The sequence below is a fragment of the Octopus sinensis genome, linkage group LG16 (assembly GCF_006345805.1).
Source record: "Octopus sinensis linkage group LG16, ASM634580v1, whole genome shotgun sequence".
NCBI classification, from domain to species: domain Eukaryota; kingdom Metazoa; phylum Mollusca; class Cephalopoda; order Octopoda; family Octopodidae; genus Octopus; species Octopus sinensis.
This window is the reverse complement of record NC_043012.1, coordinates 20,132,252-20,152,130: the sequence shown is the minus strand read 5'-3', so window position 1 is coordinate 20,152,130 and position 19,879 is coordinate 20,132,252. Positions and strand designations below refer to the sequence as shown.

General features: G+C 32.9%; 1 protein-coding gene across 2 annotated transcripts in view; it reads left to right on the top strand.

Moving 5' to 3' along the window:
* Positions 1 to 18,836, top strand: part of LOC115220626 — a 41,710-nt gene extending 22,874 nt beyond the window's left edge. For both annotated transcript variants that reach the window (XM_036509931.1, XM_036509932.1), the window contains 8 exons: positions 409 to 447; positions 2,114 to 2,149; positions 3,205 to 3,234; positions 8,525 to 8,551; positions 13,656 to 13,709; positions 14,330 to 14,422; positions 17,261 to 17,307; positions 18,299 to 18,836. In XM_036509931.1, coding sequence (XP_036365824.1) covers positions 409 to 447; positions 2,114 to 2,149; positions 3,205 to 3,234; positions 8,525 to 8,551; positions 13,656 to 13,709; positions 14,330 to 14,422; positions 17,261 to 17,307; positions 18,299 to 18,381 — 409 coding nt within the window. In that variant the 3' untranslated portion in view covers positions 18,382 to 18,836. The remainder of the gene's footprint in view (positions 1 to 408; positions 448 to 2,113; positions 2,150 to 3,204; positions 3,235 to 8,524; positions 8,552 to 13,655; positions 13,710 to 14,329; positions 14,423 to 17,260; positions 17,308 to 18,298) is intronic.
* Positions 18,837 to 19,879: the final 1,043 nt, after the last annotated feature.

Below are 19,879 nucleotides of genomic sequence, written 5' to 3'. Positions count from 1 at the left end.
AGTGAAATTGTGTGAAAAGGTATTAATAGTCCTCAAATCTCTGGAACTCCCGAAAAGTTTTAAAACCTACAGACACATACTAATACACAAACACAACCACATTGACTCACATACACAAACACACAGACTCTCTCTCCCACAGACACATATACACAGAAACACACACATCCACACACGTACGTACATGCGCGGCCCATTCAATCAAAATTATTTGGTCACTATTTCGTGAATGTCTAATTGGAGAAACTGCACATCCGTTTAAAGATATATATTCTAACATTACTTAAAGTGACATTGAATGTTAATCACAAATAATTAAATAAAATAACTATTATATCCTAAAATGTTATTTACTTATGTTCATTTACATCATATAACTGATGTACTAAATTTATTTTTCCATTTCAGTTTAAGTGAAATTTTTATAGGTTTCTTAGGAAATATTGCGTAAGTATATTTGAAACAAATTTCATATAGTTCACTGCGACCTGTTCACTGACTAAAAAGCATGCAGCACAAAGTCTTGTCAGTGAACAGATCGTGGTTTTAATGCGTCGAAAATATTTTGACACAAATTAAAATTAAATGTTGAGGTGAAATTAACGGTTTTTTGTGTGTTCTTAAATGGCTTACAAACACCTTTCACGCTGCAATAAGTTTTGTTTCAGCACACGATCTCAGACCAAGTCTGTTGTTATGCTACTACATCTCGGTACTTTCATATACCGTGTATAAAATTGAATATTCTGATTAAACAACTCTTATACAAGTAGGTGAAAATATTCCATCATATATAAATCGAAAGTTAATTTTGCGTTGTATTTAAACGTTTTTCATATTTGGTGAATTGTTAATAATAAATGCAAAATATTTACATGCATATATACACATACATATATAAATTCGGCTTTCTTTGTGTGTCTACGATGTTCTCAACATCACATAGATATGAGCATTGAAAATTAAAAGCACACGGAATGGTTGCAATATTTAATGTGATGATAGCCCAAAGTGAGGGAAATGCATTTTTGTATTAATAACTAATTTTCAATGATAGTTATTCATGAATGCATACACATATGTACATCCTATACGACATTTGTGATAAATTAAACTATATATTTGAAGATTATTATAGCTTAAATGTTCTCTTGTTCATGCCCTCTGTCACATGTATGTTGTGGAGATTCTCTGTGCAGGCTGTCTCACGATAAATAATGTATTATTGATCAAAGCTTCGGCTTTCGGGTTTTATAAACCCTTACTTCATATCCTTCAATTCTCTGTAATTTGTACACTTTGTATACTTGATCTAATTATATAAATATTTGTATATTTATACTTTAATCATCTGAAAGTCTTCACGCTTTGCATTTTCTCGTTTTGCATATATAAACATATAACATATGTTGTATATCAACCCCAAGCTATTATATCTAATTTGTTTGTCCGCACAATTATCTCCGTGTCTGTATGATTCCCCCTTATAGCCTGCAGAATTAGTTCCGCGCAAACCTCAGATTTTCAGTTTAAATCATTTGAGCTCCACTAATACACACACACACACATATGTGCATGTATATATGTTAATATATGTATGTGTATATACATATGTAAATGAACATAAGTAAATAACATTTTAGGATATAATAGTTATTTTATTTAATTATTTATGATTAACATTCAATGTCACTTTAAGTATTTGTATGTATATGTTTGTGTGTGTGTGTTTGTCCCCCACAACATCCCTTGACAACTGATTCTGGTGTGTTTACGTCACCGTAACGTAGCAGTTCGGCAAAAGAGACCGATAGAATAAGTACTACGCTTACAAAAATAAGTCCTGGGGTCAGATTGCTCGACTAAAAGGCGGTGCTCCAGCATGATCGCAGTCGAATTACTGAAACCAGTAAAAGAGTAAAGAGTATATATATGTATATATATATATATATATATATATATATATATATATATTATATTATATTATATATTATATATTACACACACACACACACACACACACACACACATACATATTTATATATAAACATAATATAAATATTAATATTCATTTTCAGAATGAAATAATTGTTTATACGTCAATATTTTTCAGATCTGAGGGCCTCACAGGATTCTTAGGTGTAGGAGAGTAAGTATTGAAACCTGATTATCCTAAATAATCGATGGCTGTTATATTTTTCACTTGTGCAAACACCTGATCAAGACTTGTGTTCCAGCGTGATAGAAACTTAGCGAATTCTATGTTCATAGGCAGAGTGCGACAAGTGATGGATGTCTACAGCTCCCATCAAGATGAGACTAGAACACCTTTTGGAAAATGTAACATTTCATTTGGTTGAGAAGCAAGTGGATAGGAAGCAAGCTTTTTATCACACAATCACACCTGCAGATATATGTGCATATATATAGATATGTAGAAGGATGAAAAGGAACACATGAGTTGATATATATCAAAATATTTTGACACGAAAAATTGTGCATGAGATGAAAAGGTCAAAATAGAAATTGCTAAAATAATTTTATAAGAAAAAATTTCAGTACCGGTTTCAGTCATTGAGACTTTTTCAACTGTAACAATTAAACAATTAAATTTCGAAAAATTAAAAGAAAAGTTTTTTTTAAAGAATATGTGTATAGTGTTCAAATACAAGTGGCATTTTCCGTGTTTCTGCCTGTCTCTGTCTCTCTCTTGTTTACTCTTGTGGGTACGAGGTCGTTATGTATATACATATACAATAGTTACTGTAATATTATAATCCGCAATCAACTATTGCTTACACAATGACTAATATCAAATATACACGAAACAGAAACATGATTTCGTGATGTAAAATATCTGAACTTACAGTATAATTAGATTCAGGTATAGTTTACAGAATAAGAATGATACAGGTGTCAGTTCCATAATTATAGACGTTTGTTTCATGGTCTTAAAACCACCATTAATATGACAATGATATTCAACTCAGCACAACACCACTTTGAATATCATGGCAATGTACCAGTTTCAAGTCCATATACATAGATGTCTCAATATATATAAATTCTGTTAAATAAATCCTAAAATTTATATAAGTGGGATGTATACACCTCTATGATTTTATATTCCTAATTGATTATGTTTATATTTAATTCATTTTCGTTAATATATTTAGCTGTCACGTTTTCTTTTACGTTCCCCAGTAATAAAGATGACAGCAGCAGCGCAACTGAGTAAGTATATAATATCAATTTCTGTTAAGTATGTGTGTGTCCTACTCCTGCTCTATGTGTGTCCTACCCCTGCTCTATGTATGTGTCCTACTCCTGCTCTATAAATACGTTGAATATGCAGGCTAGCCTGGTGGATATTGATATTTCCAGTAACATTTAATTGTCAATAATAACAAATTCTTTCTGTTACGAAAAATATACGTCATAAAATATGATTAATTTGAAATGGTTATCATATTACATTGTTTTCAAATAGGGCTAAATTATATATATTAAAATCGGGGGTAATTGTTAGAGCGAAAACGACCCTGGGTAGAAGGAACAAAACACGAACGGCAATATACATGCGTCACGAAGCCAGTATTTATATTTGCCAAAAAAATATATGCTTCTCCAAATTTATAACATTACTAATATTTCCTACAGTAGAGAACTCCATGGTAGCAAACAAAATGTATGAATGACGTATACTAAGACTTATCCTGCTACAAATTCTGACATAGGCGCAGGAGTGGCTGTGTGGTAAGTAGCTTGCTAACCAACCTCATGGTTCCGGGTTCAGTCCCACTGCGTGGCACCTTGGGCAAGTGTCTTCTGCTATAGCCTCGGGCCGACCAATGCCTTGTCAATGGATTTGGTAGACGGAAACTGAAAGAAGCCTGTCGTATATATTATATATATATATATATATATATATAATATATATATATTAATATATATATATGTGTGTTTGTGTGTCTGTGTTTGTCCCCCTAGCATTGCTTGACAACCGATGCTGGTGTGTTTACGTCCCCGTCACTTAGCGGTTCGGCAAAAAGAGACCGTTAGAATAAGTACTGGGCTTACAAAGAATAAGTCCCGGGGTCGATTTGTTCGACTAAAGGCGGTGCTCCAGCATGGCCGCAGTCAAATGACTGAAACAAGTAAAAGAGTAAAGAGTAAAAGACTATAGCAAAATATGCAAATTAATCAATTTTAGATCTAATATTTATTGTTTTAACTTGGAATTAGAACTGAAATAATTTTCTTTTCCCGCTATGTAAAGAACGTTCTAATGTATATACTCGCAGTTCACAGTTTTTTCTCTGCCTGTCAACTAATGTTAGTGAATAACAATGACATATATACGGTTTTCTTCTGATGGTGCGTCATTAAATGACGATTCTTCTTCCGATTCTGAAACGAGTACCGCCTAATGTACCAGACTTCGCCAGTGAAATACCTTCAAAGATTCTTTACATTTTGCAATTTTACAACCAAATTTCCAGTTTATTCGATTTTATATGTATGTATGCATGTATATATATATATATATATATATATATATATTACGTATGTATATATGTACATAGATCTAAATATTTATATATATATATATATATATATATATATATATATATATATATATATATAGTGTGTAGGTGTGCATGTATGTGTATGTTTGTATATGTGATATATAGTTTGTGTATATATATGTATAATATATATGTGTATATATGTATATTATATATATATATATATATGTATATATGAGTGCGCGTGGTGTGTGTATGTATGCATATATGTATGTATGCATGTATATGTGTATGTATATATGTGTGTAGTGTGTGCATATATGTATATGTAAGTATGTGCGCGTGTATGAGTATAGTATGCTTGCACACGTGTATATATATGTGTGTGTGTGTATATATATGGATGCGCGTGCGTGCGTGCACGTGTATGGGTACGCATGGTATATGTGTATGTGCGTGTATGTGTATGTATGCATATATGTATGTATGCATGTATATGTGTATGTATATATGTGTGTAAGTGTGTGCATATATGTATATGTAAGTATGTGTGCGTGTATGAGTATGTATGTATGCTTGCACACGTGTATATATGTGTGTGGTGTGTTATATATGGATGCATGTGCGTGTGTGCACGTGTATGGGTACGCATGTATATGTGTATGTGCGTGTATGCGTATACGTGTATGTATGTATGTGTGGGCGTATATTTGTATATGTAGTGTGAGTGTGATATATATATATATATATTATATATATATATATATATATATATAGATGGGGGTGTATGTATGCGTATAAATGCATGTAAGTATGGATGTATGGATGTATGTATGTATGTTTACGTATGTATGTGTTTGTGTGTATATGTATGTAGGTGTGTGTATGTATGTGTGTATATTGTATATATATATATGTGTGTATATATGTTTGTGTATGTATATATATGTGTATGTATGTGTGTGTATATATATGTGTGTGTGTGTTGTATGTAATATTATAATATATTAATATATATATGTATGTATATATATATGTATATATATTATGTATGTGTGTGTATATGTATATATATGGGTATGTATCTGTATGTAGGAGTATATATATGTGGTGTGTGTGTGTGTATGTGTATATGTGTATATATATATATATATATATATATATATATATATGTATATTATTGGTGTATATATATAGACTAGCCTCCTAAAGTGTAGACATGAATCTGTAGGTACGAGTACGTATGTGTATATACGTGAACGTATGTAGATGTTTGTATGTATGATATAACGCGTGCGTACGTGTGTATGTGTATGAGTGTACGAATGGGGTATGTACGTGCTAATGAGTGTGCGTCGGCGGGAACGAGTACTTGCCTTCTAGTAGACAGACAATTGGACATGCTGCCATCGCCAGGATCCTTAGCCCTAGCGATCAAAGATAACAAAAGTAATAAATGAAGATAATAAAATTAAAAATTAGGGAATGGGCCTGTATTTGATTGTGTATATATATTATATATATATATATATATATCATATATATGTATGTATGTGTGTAGTGTAGGTATGTATAGGCACACACGTGTACGTATGTGTGTGTATGTATATGTGTTATGTATGTATGTGCACACATTTTATTTTTTATTTTATTTGTTTTATTTTTTATTTTTATTTTTTATTTTTTATTTTTATTTTTTTATTTATCTATTCTTTCATCTAACTTACCACTGACTCCTTGACCACTCCCCCAAGTATGATATTTTGCGCTATGCCTACCCCCAAAAAAGTCCCCCACCACCACTCCTTTAAACTGCCTAAATGTATAAATGCTAATACAATTCTTGTTAAATAGCTTCCTGAAGATTTCCTTGAATGAAACTGTACTAGTCCTGTAGAAGCTCCTTCTATATAATAAATATATATATATATATATATATAGATATTATATATATATATATATATATATATATATATGTATACATACACACACACACCATATATATATATATATCGGGTCATTAAGAAGGGAATGCCTGATTTTATTGTGTGCTTTCTCATAGTAAATCACTTTTGTGATACATGGATAGATAAGAATTTCCTGTTGTTTATGAATATGAGTTCCGTCTTGGAAGCAATGCATTCCAGACAGCTCCAAACATCAACGAAGTGTTTGGGGAAGATGTGGCGAATGAGCGCGCTGTACGTCGATGGTTTGAGAAGGTCCAGTCTGGTGACTTTACTCTTGAAATCAGCCCTATGGTAGACCTGAGACCAAAGTGAATAATGATGAGCAGAAAACTGTAGTTGAAGCGGATATTTCTTAAACACCGCGTGAGTTAGCAGCAATGTTTGGTGTTTCGATTCCAGCTGCATTGGACTATCTGACACAAATTGGCAAGGTAAAGTAGCTGGGCAAATGGGTACAACACAAACTGAACGAGCATTGAATGACATGTAGTCTTGAAACTTGCTGAACCATTTAGCCAGTATATTGTTACTTTTGAAAAAAAAAAGGATTCTTTGCAACAATAGCATGCATTGGGCACGGTGGTTGGAGGAGATGAAGTGCCAAAAACACAATACAAAACGAAATATTTAATAAAAGAACTAATAGTTCCTGTTTGGTGGGGCAGTGTTGATGTCATCCACTACAGAGTCATGAAACCTCTTAATTTCAGCGTATTTTTACATCAATCAAATGACTGGAATAATGAGTGAACTTGCAATTAAATAACCGAGATTGGTCAATAGAGACAGTAATATTCTCTCACAAACAATGCTCGACCACATGTTGCAAAAAAAAGCTACGCAAGATTCAAGAACTGAACTTGGAAGGAATTTGCTACCTACCAGGCCTTCCACCAACAGACTATCAAGTTTTCCAGGTATCAGACATTTTGCAAGGAAAAGATTCAAATTTGAAGAAGATGAAAAAACAGCCATTCGTGATATCATCACCTCTTGCTCTTCAGAATTCTTTGCTGCCGACATAAATGAGCTAGAGAAGAACGGCCAAATTATATTGTGATAATTGAGGTGCATACTTTGATTAACTGAATTACTCAATGTTAAGATAAGTAAAATAAACTTTCAGTTCAAAATCTTAATGAGCTGATATATATATATATATATATATATATTCCTCAGCGTTATACTAATACATCTGTTCGTTTTGGACACCACCTGTCTTCGTCTTTTGTTTTTTCGTAAACTCTCCCTATATTTATATTATATATATATATATATATATATATATATATATATATATATATATTATATATATATATATATATATTATATATATATATATATATGTATATATGTGTGCATATATATGTATACACACACACACACACACATATATATATATATATATATATATGCATATATAAACACAAAACATGTAGATACGGTGCTATATATAATCTGTCATAAATTGGTTTTTGTATTTATCGGATGATAACAGTTATAATATGAAACATGAGAAATGAACTTAAAATTAGAAAATAGTCAAAGTATATTTTAAATTATATGAATCAGCTAAACGAGAAATGTCTGACATGTCCTTTCTTACGCATATAAAATCCTTGCTGTAGAATCACTCTCATTGATCCCTCAGTCTAGATGTTTCTGTAAAATTTTGAGTTTCTTTTCTTTTCATGAATATTCTATATCTATATGTTTGGTACTACAATATATTTTAGGTTAAATACAATATATTTTAGGTCAAATACCCCCAGCATTCTGAACTCGACATTCACATTGCTTTTCCTTACATCATGCATAATGTTTGAATACTCGACAAATACCTTTTCTGTTCTTTATAATTGTGCCATGCATGGTCATCTTTTATGCATGTCTCGTGCTACATAGATGCGATACTAGTTGTAGCTATTTATATTCTGCAAAATTCAAGTACATTTTTACCCCATCCGAAGGTTATAGAATTTTACAACATATGCAAATAACAAATGTATTTCCTTTGATTTTTAGATTGCCAGATGTCAAGGATTGGAAGGAGTAAGTTTTTTAATATTCCTTATTAATGCATTTGTTAATTTCAATATTCAACTTCTGCTCTCTTGTGGCTTGTAGTTTGAAATTATTAGTACACTAGCAGTATCGCCCGGCGTTGCTCGGGTTTGTAAGGGAAATAACTATATAAGCATTTTTAGAGAGTTACTTCCCTTATAGATGCCAATTCGGGCTTTCTTAGCCATTTCTGTTTTGGTGTCTTCAAGCCATGAAGTCGTTGTTCTAAAAGAACGCTGGTCTCCTTGGCAACGCTTTACGACGTTGATTTCCTTACACTCCCTTTCCCACAGCTTCACGAGGGAGGGAAGAATGGGGAGAAGCAAACAGGTGCAGGTGTAACCATGGACGCCAACTCCGCCGCCATCGACACACGAAAAATTGTGCATTAAAATGGAATAAAAAATGATGTTAAATTATTTTTAAAATCGTAGACTCATCGTAGACGCGCGCTAATACCCAGACGGGCTCGATATGAATCCCGACTATAAGATACCCGAATTTGGTTAAGCTGCACCGCAAAATGTGGGAGTAGTTAGGAATCTAAATCGAAGGGGACAGACACTCACACAACTACAGTTTTATATATATAGATATGCGCATGTATTCATCCATGTTACAACACACATGTACACACACGTATGTATAGCATTATGTAAGTGCTAGACATGTGTGCTTTTGTAAGTGATATTAAAAGCAAATATTGTAAAACGAGCTGCCCGTTTTCTAAACGTCTCTGTTTATTGGGCACGGATCTACATATATAAATTGAGAATAAATTTGTTAACAGAAACTGATAGGACATTTATTAAGAGAAGGGTAGTTTTAGAGTTGTTTCGGGGATATAAAGGATATCTCATAATCAGAGATGGTATGAGAGAGGTAAACATAAGGAAAGAGTAGGGTTAAATATAGGAAGTTATATTGCAAAGGTAGAGATAAGGAAGTATAAAGGAAAATATTGGAATAAAAATAAAAATATATGTTGGATGCTATAGTTGCAGTTCAATTATCCAGGAAATGTGTTGTATAGAACGGGTAAAAAATTTCATGTCCATGGTATGTAAATTCCGATAGGAATTCATATTTTGTTATATATATATATATATATATATATATATATGGAGAGAGAGAGAGAGAGAGAGAGGCATATATATCACCTGACAACCGGTGTTAATATCTTTACTTCCCCGTCAAATAGCAGTTCAGCAAAATTGGCCAGTGCTAGGAATTAACATAAATTCTAGCTGGATGTGTTCGACTAGACCCTCCAAGACATTTCCCCAGTATGGCTGCATACTGATAATTTACAAATTAACAATTTCAGATCATAATCTTACATACTTATAAATTCCCCATTAATATTGTAAATATTTTTTACATTTGGTGCTTTTGCATATTTTATTCTTTACTTGTTTCAGTCGTTTGTGAACTTCGAAAAAGAAAAAAAAAACAAACAATAAGATCATACGCTATGGCGTTAAAGCATCACGGAATAGTGTACTCGTAGATAAAACATAAAAAATGTACAGTTTGTAAAGTCGACAGTGGTTCTGGTCCTTGATATTTCAGTTACATGAAATTTGGTTTTTATATAGTATTGACGAAGTAAATGCCTCATAATTTGAATTATGTTTATAAGTTATTCCGGAGCTCTAAATATATGCAAAGTGTTGTTTTAAAAAGAAGAGTTATTATATGATGGCAATAATTCTTCCCCCAGAAATATCGCTTATGATGTGTACAGAAATAATAATTTCTCTTACGTATCGATGTTTGTATTGTTCTCAAGTGAAAAGATACATACAAAATAGAGCAATTTCTAAATTGGTTCAAATAAGAATCTGAAAAATAGTATCGGATTTGGAACCAATGGAAATTGTGCACTTTATGATATGATGAAATTTGAAGTCATTAATTTTGTAAGCCTACCAGCAGCAACTGTAATGTTCAGATTTTATAAACGTTCGGGTACTATTTAATATGTAAACGTATCCCTAATATGCAATATTCCTGAGGTAAATTTAGAAATGGGAAGCTAGTTGAATGAATTAAAGAGAACATACAGAACAAAACGGAAAATTTTTATTGGTACATAATTTGGTTATCCGTGCTGTCCCGGGGACATTATGTTTCCATTTTCAACTTGGACAAATATAAATGAAATTCTAATATGGAAAGTAGCGGACTGAGCAGAAATAGAGAAGTGGGAAATGAATGAACTAGAAATGCAATTTGTGTGTGTGTGAGGTGCGTATATGTGTGCCTGTGTGTGTGTGAATATTTTGTGTGTCTGTGTATGTGAACATATATATCTATATATATTTATAAATATTGACATGCAAGTGTTTAGACGCATAAGATTATTAAAGAATTAATCTACGATGAACGCAGTTACTTTCGAAGATCCAGTGCCAATGCAAAAGAGATAAAAATCAAGATATTCCTTACGTAAACAATATATGTAATTATTACAAAATCAAGTACAGTCTTGTACACTTCGTGTATTCTCATTTAAACAGGAGACGGCTACAAGTATTACCATGTGGTACACTAAAACAATTGTCTATATCTATTTACATGAAACCATTCGAGGCATTGTTAACCCACACATAAAGAGTATTTATCCACCAATGCAATTTTGAGCTCTAAATTTCATTTTTTCAATATTAGTGTATCGATGGTGTTGCTAGATACCCCATAGGATATATCTGGTGCAAGGTGTGGACACATAAGAAGTGCAGTAATATAATCAGTGGAAGGCTGAGAAAGTTAGTTTTTGTGACTGGAAGGTGCTCGGGTACAACAAACACCGAACATTTAGAGAACACAGTCACCACCAACTGGAGGGGTAAGCTTGATGTAGTAGATAGCTTCTGTTATCTAGGTGAGCAAGTCGGTAGCGGAGGTGGATGCTCTGAGAGTGTAGCTGCAAGACTAAGAATAGGGTGGGCAAAGTTGAGAGAGTTCTTACTTCTGCTGGCAACAAAGGGCTCTGAGAGGCAAGGACATGTGTAGACGTGAAAAATGAAGCTAATATGCTTCGCAAGATGTACATTGTCAGTGTGCATGTACGACAGAGTGTGGGCATCAGATGTGGTGTGCAAAAGTGATGACTGTGCTGGTATGGTCATATGATGTGTATGGAGAAGGACAGCCGTTTAAATAATTGCCGATGTGTAACTGTGCAGTGACCCTGTGGTAGAGGTAGACCCAGAAAACATGGGACGAGGTGGTGAAACATGTTCTTCGAATGCTGGAGCTCACAGAGACAATGGCTGCAGACCGAAACCTTTGGCAATATGCCAGTGGCATGTAGAAAGCACTTTTCAGTCGTTGGGGCTGACGGAGGCAAGGTGGCCGATGCCCGGGGAACGTTAAAAGCACCTTTTGAGTGTTGGTCAGCACTGAGGTAATGACAAATGACTGAGACCTTTGTTATTATTTTGTGCTTGTGAGGAAAATCCATGAAGCCAAGTGAAATGATAGTTATGGCAGATACAAAAATGGCAGCCATACCGGTAGCACGTAAAGGCACACATTACACTCTCGGAGTGGTTGGCATTAGGAAGGGCATCCAACCGTAGAAACCATGCTAAATCAGACAAGAGTCTCGTACAGTCTTCTAGCTTCCATGCCCTGGTCAAACCGTCCAACTCATGCCAGCATGGACAACGGACGTTAAATGATGCTGATGATAATGACGATGATGATATACATATATACATCTTCAACACAAGAGACTCTGTACTAGACACACTGTATAAGTTACCTTATAGATGCTATCTATGTACAATATATATTCTTGGTAAATATAAAGCAAACTTTTTAGATGTTTGATATTGTGATTAGATAATTTTCATGGTCATTGCTCATTTCATAGGTAATTATAGTCTAGTTAATGTAATCTTTAACTCCTCAGCAGGTTAAGAAACAATAACTATGGGAATATAATCAGTTTTTTCTGTCTATTCAGTTATAATATTTTGTTTGTTCAAATGTCTCGAATAACTAAACACATAACCTTGCACTTGCCATGAGAATGTTCACTTGTAAGAAGGAGGATAATTATAGTGTTAGTCTTTAGTTTTGTATGCATGGTGGCAAACCAGAAACAGTCAGTGAATTTAAGTTCTCCGCTAAGAAATCCGAAGGATCAATCTGATATAAATAATGATCATGACAAAACAGACTGTCTGCATTTGATGAACACAGTTTATTACTTCATCATTAATGAAATCGAAAGCAATAACGGTTGTCGGTTAAACTTCAATTTTTGAAAATAAATCTCCTTTTCGCAATGCATCTATCTTTGGAATTTCTAATAATCATTGAAATCGTGCATAATTTAAGATCCCTAGTGTATAGTTATTCCATGATTTGATTCTTCCAATACAGCACCATCTTCTCTATGGGGTATGTATTTGTTGAACTGAATATATACAAATCTTTTACAAGAAATCGGATGACAGTAACTTCAAAGTTTCAGCTTGATCGCCTTCGACAGATTGGCAAAAGCGGGGAAAGTAAAACATCAAAGTCATTGTCATCATTTTGGTTCCCAATTTTTAAAAAGCATGTATCATTCAGGTTAATGTTAAATTGATTTTTCTATAACTGGCAACAATCAAATGCCAAACATTTGTACAAAGATATATGCGCGCCCACGCTTGTGTGTTTGTGTGTGTAAGTGTGAGTGCTTATGTTTGTGTTTAAATTTATACATGTGTATATATATATATATATATATATATATATATATGTATATATGTGTGTATGTGTGTATATATGTATGTATATATACATATGTATATATGATATTTATATCATATAAACATTTTTTCTATTCGATATAAATATCATGCGAGTCAGCAGAACTGTCTCTGTGTGCACCTCTGTTTTTCTCTCCTTCTCTCTCTCTCTTTCGCATACATATTCACTCACACATGCAAGCATGTACAGAAACTTTCATTTAAATCTATTATCATATTTGAATTTGAATAACTAATCAAAAAACTATACTTCGATGGTAATTGCACTTTGTACTAATAAAAAATGAATAACAGTATTATTTCCAAATTTTCCATTTTAGTATGAAAATGACAGAGGATAAGATCACTGTTGTTCTCCTAGGAGACAGGCGTTTGTAAGTATACATCTATAACTTAATATAACGAATATATACTTCCTATATACAGGAAAAAAAAACCCTTTCAAATTTATCTTGTGTTTTAAAAATCAAATTTAGTCTTAAACCATTGTCTGTAAATATTACGTTTAATGAATTCTACTGATGCAAAACTTGCCTCGAATTAATCATATCCATAAACTGAGCAGGAAAATCAAGGAACAGATTGTTCTCCAAATTCATTCCATGTCAAATATCCTATTGAAATTTGCAGAAACGTCCAAGCTGATTTTAAATAGGGAGAGCAGAAGTGAAAGTTAAGATGAGAAAGAGAATAGAATGATGAAAAAATTATATGCTATAAATAATGTCATATTGTGTTCAATAGTTACAGAAACTATACTTTAATATCTGTACTTTTTCGAAAAAATAAATAAATCATAGAACATTTGGAAAAGAATGAAACCGCAGAAAATATTTTTAAAACGTTACATTACAATAAATTTTGTTGCCACATCTTATGTTTTATTTTTCTACCTATAAAATGTTGTTTATCCAAAGTTTTCAAACCTAAATCCAGACACTTTTTCTCTCGTGATTAGCTAAAATATTACGTTTCCTTCGTTTCTTGTTTCAAGTTTGAGATCTTTCAAGTTTGTGATAGAAGATTTCCAACAATATAAGCTGAAATGTTTGGACAACAGTAAGAGAATGACCACTGAGGAGCACAAGTGAGTTGAACAATTTATTTCACATTTTAATCATAATGCTAAATAATTGTTCCTTATAAGTGTAATATGAATACACATATGTAGATGGATTTAGATACTTATAGTATAATTTAAAGAGAAGCTTTCATGTTCATCAAATTCTGTGGAGGAACAAATATATGTACACACACACACACAAACACACACACACATATTCGTAAAGTAGTACGTGGGCCTATTTGATAGTGAATTTATATATATTAAAGCGCAATTTGAGCGGAATAAATACTATTGTAGGTAAACTATCCTTTTTTTATATTTTATTTCTTGTACTTGGATGCCAACCTATACGTTCAATTTCAAATAGATATTAGCCATACTTTGCTTTTCGGCAACTTTTGAGTGCTGCTATCATATATTTAAAATAAACGCAAATTACGATATATAGATTGCATAAGTACAGAATTATCCCACGGGTAAAGCATAATACGATGCTGGATATCACTGAAAGAAGTATTTTATCAAGCACCAACATCGTAAGCAAGCTATATATTAAACAAGACTAAATTTCTCGTTTCGTTACTAATAATATAGACTAAAATTGCAAATAATAATAAGAATAACTACTCTAAATATAGAGATGTGTTTTACAATATCAATGAAATTAAAAATCCTTTTGACACGCCATGAATTCTACAAAAGTAAGATATGAGAAACGTTCATCTTATACAAAATGTATTATTATTTCTCCTCTGCGATTCACTCTTTTTCATGAAAATTTAGAAGCGTACATCTTCTTTGAGATTTTTGCTTGTATCTTCTGGAAAGGGATAAGTCGATAACATCGATCCCACTATTCGAATGCTGCAACTTTTATCGATTTTGATGAAAGGCAATTTGAAATTTCATCTCAGAAAGTAAAGACACCATGTCAACAATATGTGAGTGTGTGTGTGTTTGTGTGTGTGTGTGTGTGTGCGTGCGTTTAACATGTAGGTATTTGACATCTACTCCTAGCATAGGCACCGTTCACGTTCGCTAGCACTTATTATAATCATATTTTTATAATTATATACGTAAAATAATAAAAATAAATATATTTCTTTACTATCCACAAGGGGCTAAACACAGAGGGGACAAACAAGGACAGACAAAGGGATTAAGTCGATTACATCGATCCCAGTGCGTAACTGGTACTTAATTTATCGACCCCGAAAGGATGAAAGGCAAAGTCGACCTCGGCGGAATTTGAACTCGGAACATAACGACAGATGAAATACGGCTACGAATTTCGCCCGGCGTGCTAACGTTTCTGCCAGCTCGCCGCCTTCAATGAAAATACAGAGATGAACCTGCATAGCAATTGACCTGATCTGAGATCGTGTGTTGAAAGAAAAACAATTGCGGCGTGAAGGTTTTTATAAGCCATTTAAACGCACACAAAAACCGTTAGATTCACTTCAGCATTTAAATTTAATTTGCCAAAATATTTTCGTCGCTTTGAGACTGCGACATGTTCATCGACAAAATTCTGTGCTCATCTCTCTCTCCCCCTTTCTCTCTCCCCCCTTCTCTCTCCCCCCTTCTCCCCCCTCTCTCTATATTTAAAATATATGTGTGTGTATATATGTATGTCTCTCTCTTTCTTTCTCTCACTCTCTCTCTCTCTCTCTCTCTCTCTGTATATATATATATATATATATATTCATTATGTGTGTGATGATGTGACGGTGTGTCCCTATATGGCTCAGAAACCTGGACGTTATCAAAGAAGCTTGAGAGGCGGTTGGATGGAACCTACACTCGCCTCCTTATGAGAGCTCAAAACCTCTCGTGGAAGCGCCATCCAACCAAAATGCAAATATATGGGAAACTACCACCCGTGTCATCCCTTGTGAAAGGTAGGAGAGTCCAGTTTGCTGGACATTGTTGTAGAGCTGAAAAAGAAGTAATTTCTACTCTTCTCCTCTGGAAGCCATCTACTCGCAATACCAGAGGGCGCACACTCTCCTACCCTGATGTAATCTCCAGTGATACAGGCATCCAGCAACAGGACCTCCGTAATGCTATGATGGACCGTGAAGTCTGGCGTAACATAGTAAATTCCATTGTCTCGACCACGGTCGAACAATGATGATGATGATGATGTGTCCCTATTTCTGCATATGTGCATATGTATGACAATGTGTATGTATCTACATTTATACATATGCGAAAATGTCCATGGACACTAATGACACTATTTCCGAAATCGCACCCTCTCTATTCTTTCATTGCTACAAGGTTTTCTCCCTATTCGCTCTACCTACTAACTTTACAATTCCTGATTATTAACTAACTATAACAAAACTCTTTATCCAACAGTAACTATTCTTTTATGTGATTCTTTGTCCGAAAAATTTCAAAGAAGAACATTTTCAGACGTTTATCCGGCAAATAGTTTAGTAATTCCTATTAGCAAATAAAACGTATGCAATGTTGAATAAATAATAGCAAAAAACTTTGCATATGAAGCAAACACACGGTGTTGCAGACGAACGTTATAAGAGTGCAACTTTGAGATCTTTCAAGTTTGTGATTCAAGACCTTGAACAATATGTGCTGAAAAAGTTTGGACAAAAATAGGAAAATGACCGTTGCCGAGCACAAGTGAGTTTAACTATCTGTTTTATATTTGAGTTATCAAAATGCAAAATAATTGTTCTTTATTAGTGTTATAGAAACACACAGATATGTAGATGGAATTCACTTCCCCGAGCATCAATCTAATACACCTACGCAATGTTCATACAACTGTCTTCGTCTTTTTCCGATAAATTTAAGCAATATGTATATATATTCAGAATTTTTGTGTTTCAGGTTCTGTGGCATCAAATCCCATGACGAGTCGGATCCTCCTGAAAGTGGTTAGTTGCATTTGTGTGAAAGCTTTTTTTTCTTCTGCGTGCATCAATCGGTTGATGTTTTTATGATAATGTCGTAAAAGATAATATATTTGTGAGGCACGGAACTTTTGATTACATTTTCATTATTGTATTTTTTTTCACATGCAGACAAAATAATCCACCTCATAAAACGGAGACAAACTATAATATATAGTTCAATTTTATTTCATAATCGCACATTTAATTGATATTTAGTACACCGGTAGAATCATATTATTTCTAAAAGATTCATATTTCATTTGACTGCAAACATAGCGGAAGTGTATTTTCTGATTACTAAATTAAAATCCTTAAGTATCAAATTTATAGAAGACAACAACTGATACTATTCTTGGTAAAATCCTTTAAATTCCGTCGGGACTGGCGTTTTTTCATTCTTATATTTACTTTTTCCATTTTGTCTCTATGTCATATTCCAAAAGTGCAAGATTTTCGCGATATTAAATTTTGGCTGAAACTCACATAAAATACCTCTCCACATTTTGTTAACATGTTAAATACAAAATTGTTCAGCCAATTTCTCATCCTATTCAAGCAATGATCAATGTAAACATCAATAAATTTATTTAAATGAATTATGTTATAATATGTTTACATTTTGTTGTCCAATATTCTCTTTCTACATATTCTCTTTCTAATTATTTCCTCAAAATATACGTACAACAAATTGAAGAACACATTGTTAAATCGCTCGTTACTATATGTTATATTACTCAGTTTATAGACACAAATCCAACCTCTGTACTTGGTCATAGCATTAAACTCGGGAGTTGTCATATAATTGTATAAATATTATTTCAATAAAGAAAATTTCATTTTCAATTACTTTCCTTTCAACAATTTTGCATGAATTATTATGTGATAAACGAGTAAGCGATGCTCATTTTTATTTTGAATTACGCATTTCTATAATTATTTACATTCAATTTTACTATTTCGTTGTATTTTTCAGGTGCGATTGCGAAAATACCCCCCACGTTCTCATTTACAGCACTTGTTATCTACACTCTGTTTCTTGTATGCACATTTTATTAAAATAATGAAATTATGAAATTCTAAACTTGATTTACGTAATTTTTAAAAATAAAATTCCTCTTTTCTCTCTATATCAAATCTCTATATATCAAATCAAATATAAACATTTGATTTGATATATAAATTAGGTAACTTTAAGCTAACATCACCCTTTCAGCGCATTGTTTACATTATTTACATTATTTACATTTGAGGGCATTTGTCCTGATCTTGTTTGTTGTTAACACAACGTTTCGGCTTATATACCCTCCAGCCTTCATCAAGTCTGAGTCTCTACATATACACAGGAAAGTTAAATAATGTAAATATGGTAAATAATGTACATAATTACAACGTAAGTTTTAATTCTTACACTTCAATAAATCATAATTTTTACATGTTGCTTCCGTCTTTTTTGTTAACACATCAAGAAATAAAAGACCTTTCCAACTGAAAGTATATTTACAGGTTTTCAAGTTGTGTCATTTGTTACTATATTTACGACAGCGTATACATTTATGTCAGCGTTAATCCTCTGACATCATGACTTGTAAACTGCTTTAAATTTAAGAGCCAAATATTTCTTTCGGGAAAGAAACGATAATAACAACGAACAATTTGAGTCAGGATATTCATATAATAATTTGTCAATTATTTACAATAAGAAAGAAATATTCTAATATGTAATATTATTAATTTATAAATGAATATTTAAAAAATGTGATTTTAAATATTCACTCGGCCTCTCTAAGAAGAAAAAGTCGACGAGAACGATAATACTCCAAATAGGAACTCCCGAAGATAGAAGATCGTTTATTTTTGGAAATGAATGCAGTAGTAGTTATCAAACTGAAAAAAAAAGAAAGAGAGAAAAAGAATATAGTATAGATTGGTAAATAATTCTAAGCTCTAAACATAAGGAAATACGGGAGGAAAACTGAGAACAAAAACGTTCTCGAAATTCTTGTATTGAATTAGAAGAGCGCCCCACTCACCACCTGATAATGAAAAAAATTAACATCATTGCCATGCAGGTAACCCCAATTCATATTAAACCTTGTGAAGGTGATAAGCGTTTGCAAAAATCACGATCGATGTGGCGGAATAATTGTTGAACATTTTCCTTTAACAATTGGATTATTTAGAATAGGAAAATAACATCTCCGAATTATTTTACTGTTGGCGATAAAAAGTTAATGGTCATATACGTACGATAAAATTTCTGATTTAGGTTGAACACCAGCATTGTCAATGGGATGTGTTTAGTCTATACCATAAAACACAGAATTTCACTGATATTCATTTTATCGATCTAGAAAAGATGAAAAGTAAAGATGAAATCGGTGGAACTTGACATCAGAATGTCAATAGCTGCTGGAACAAATATCGCACGGCATTAATTTGACGATCTAAAGATTCGAGCAGCTCACTTCCCATATATCTACAGTTCATATTGTGGAATGTTCCCAGACTGGAATCATGTCGATAGTGTATATCGTAGCTGCAAACGTATAATGTT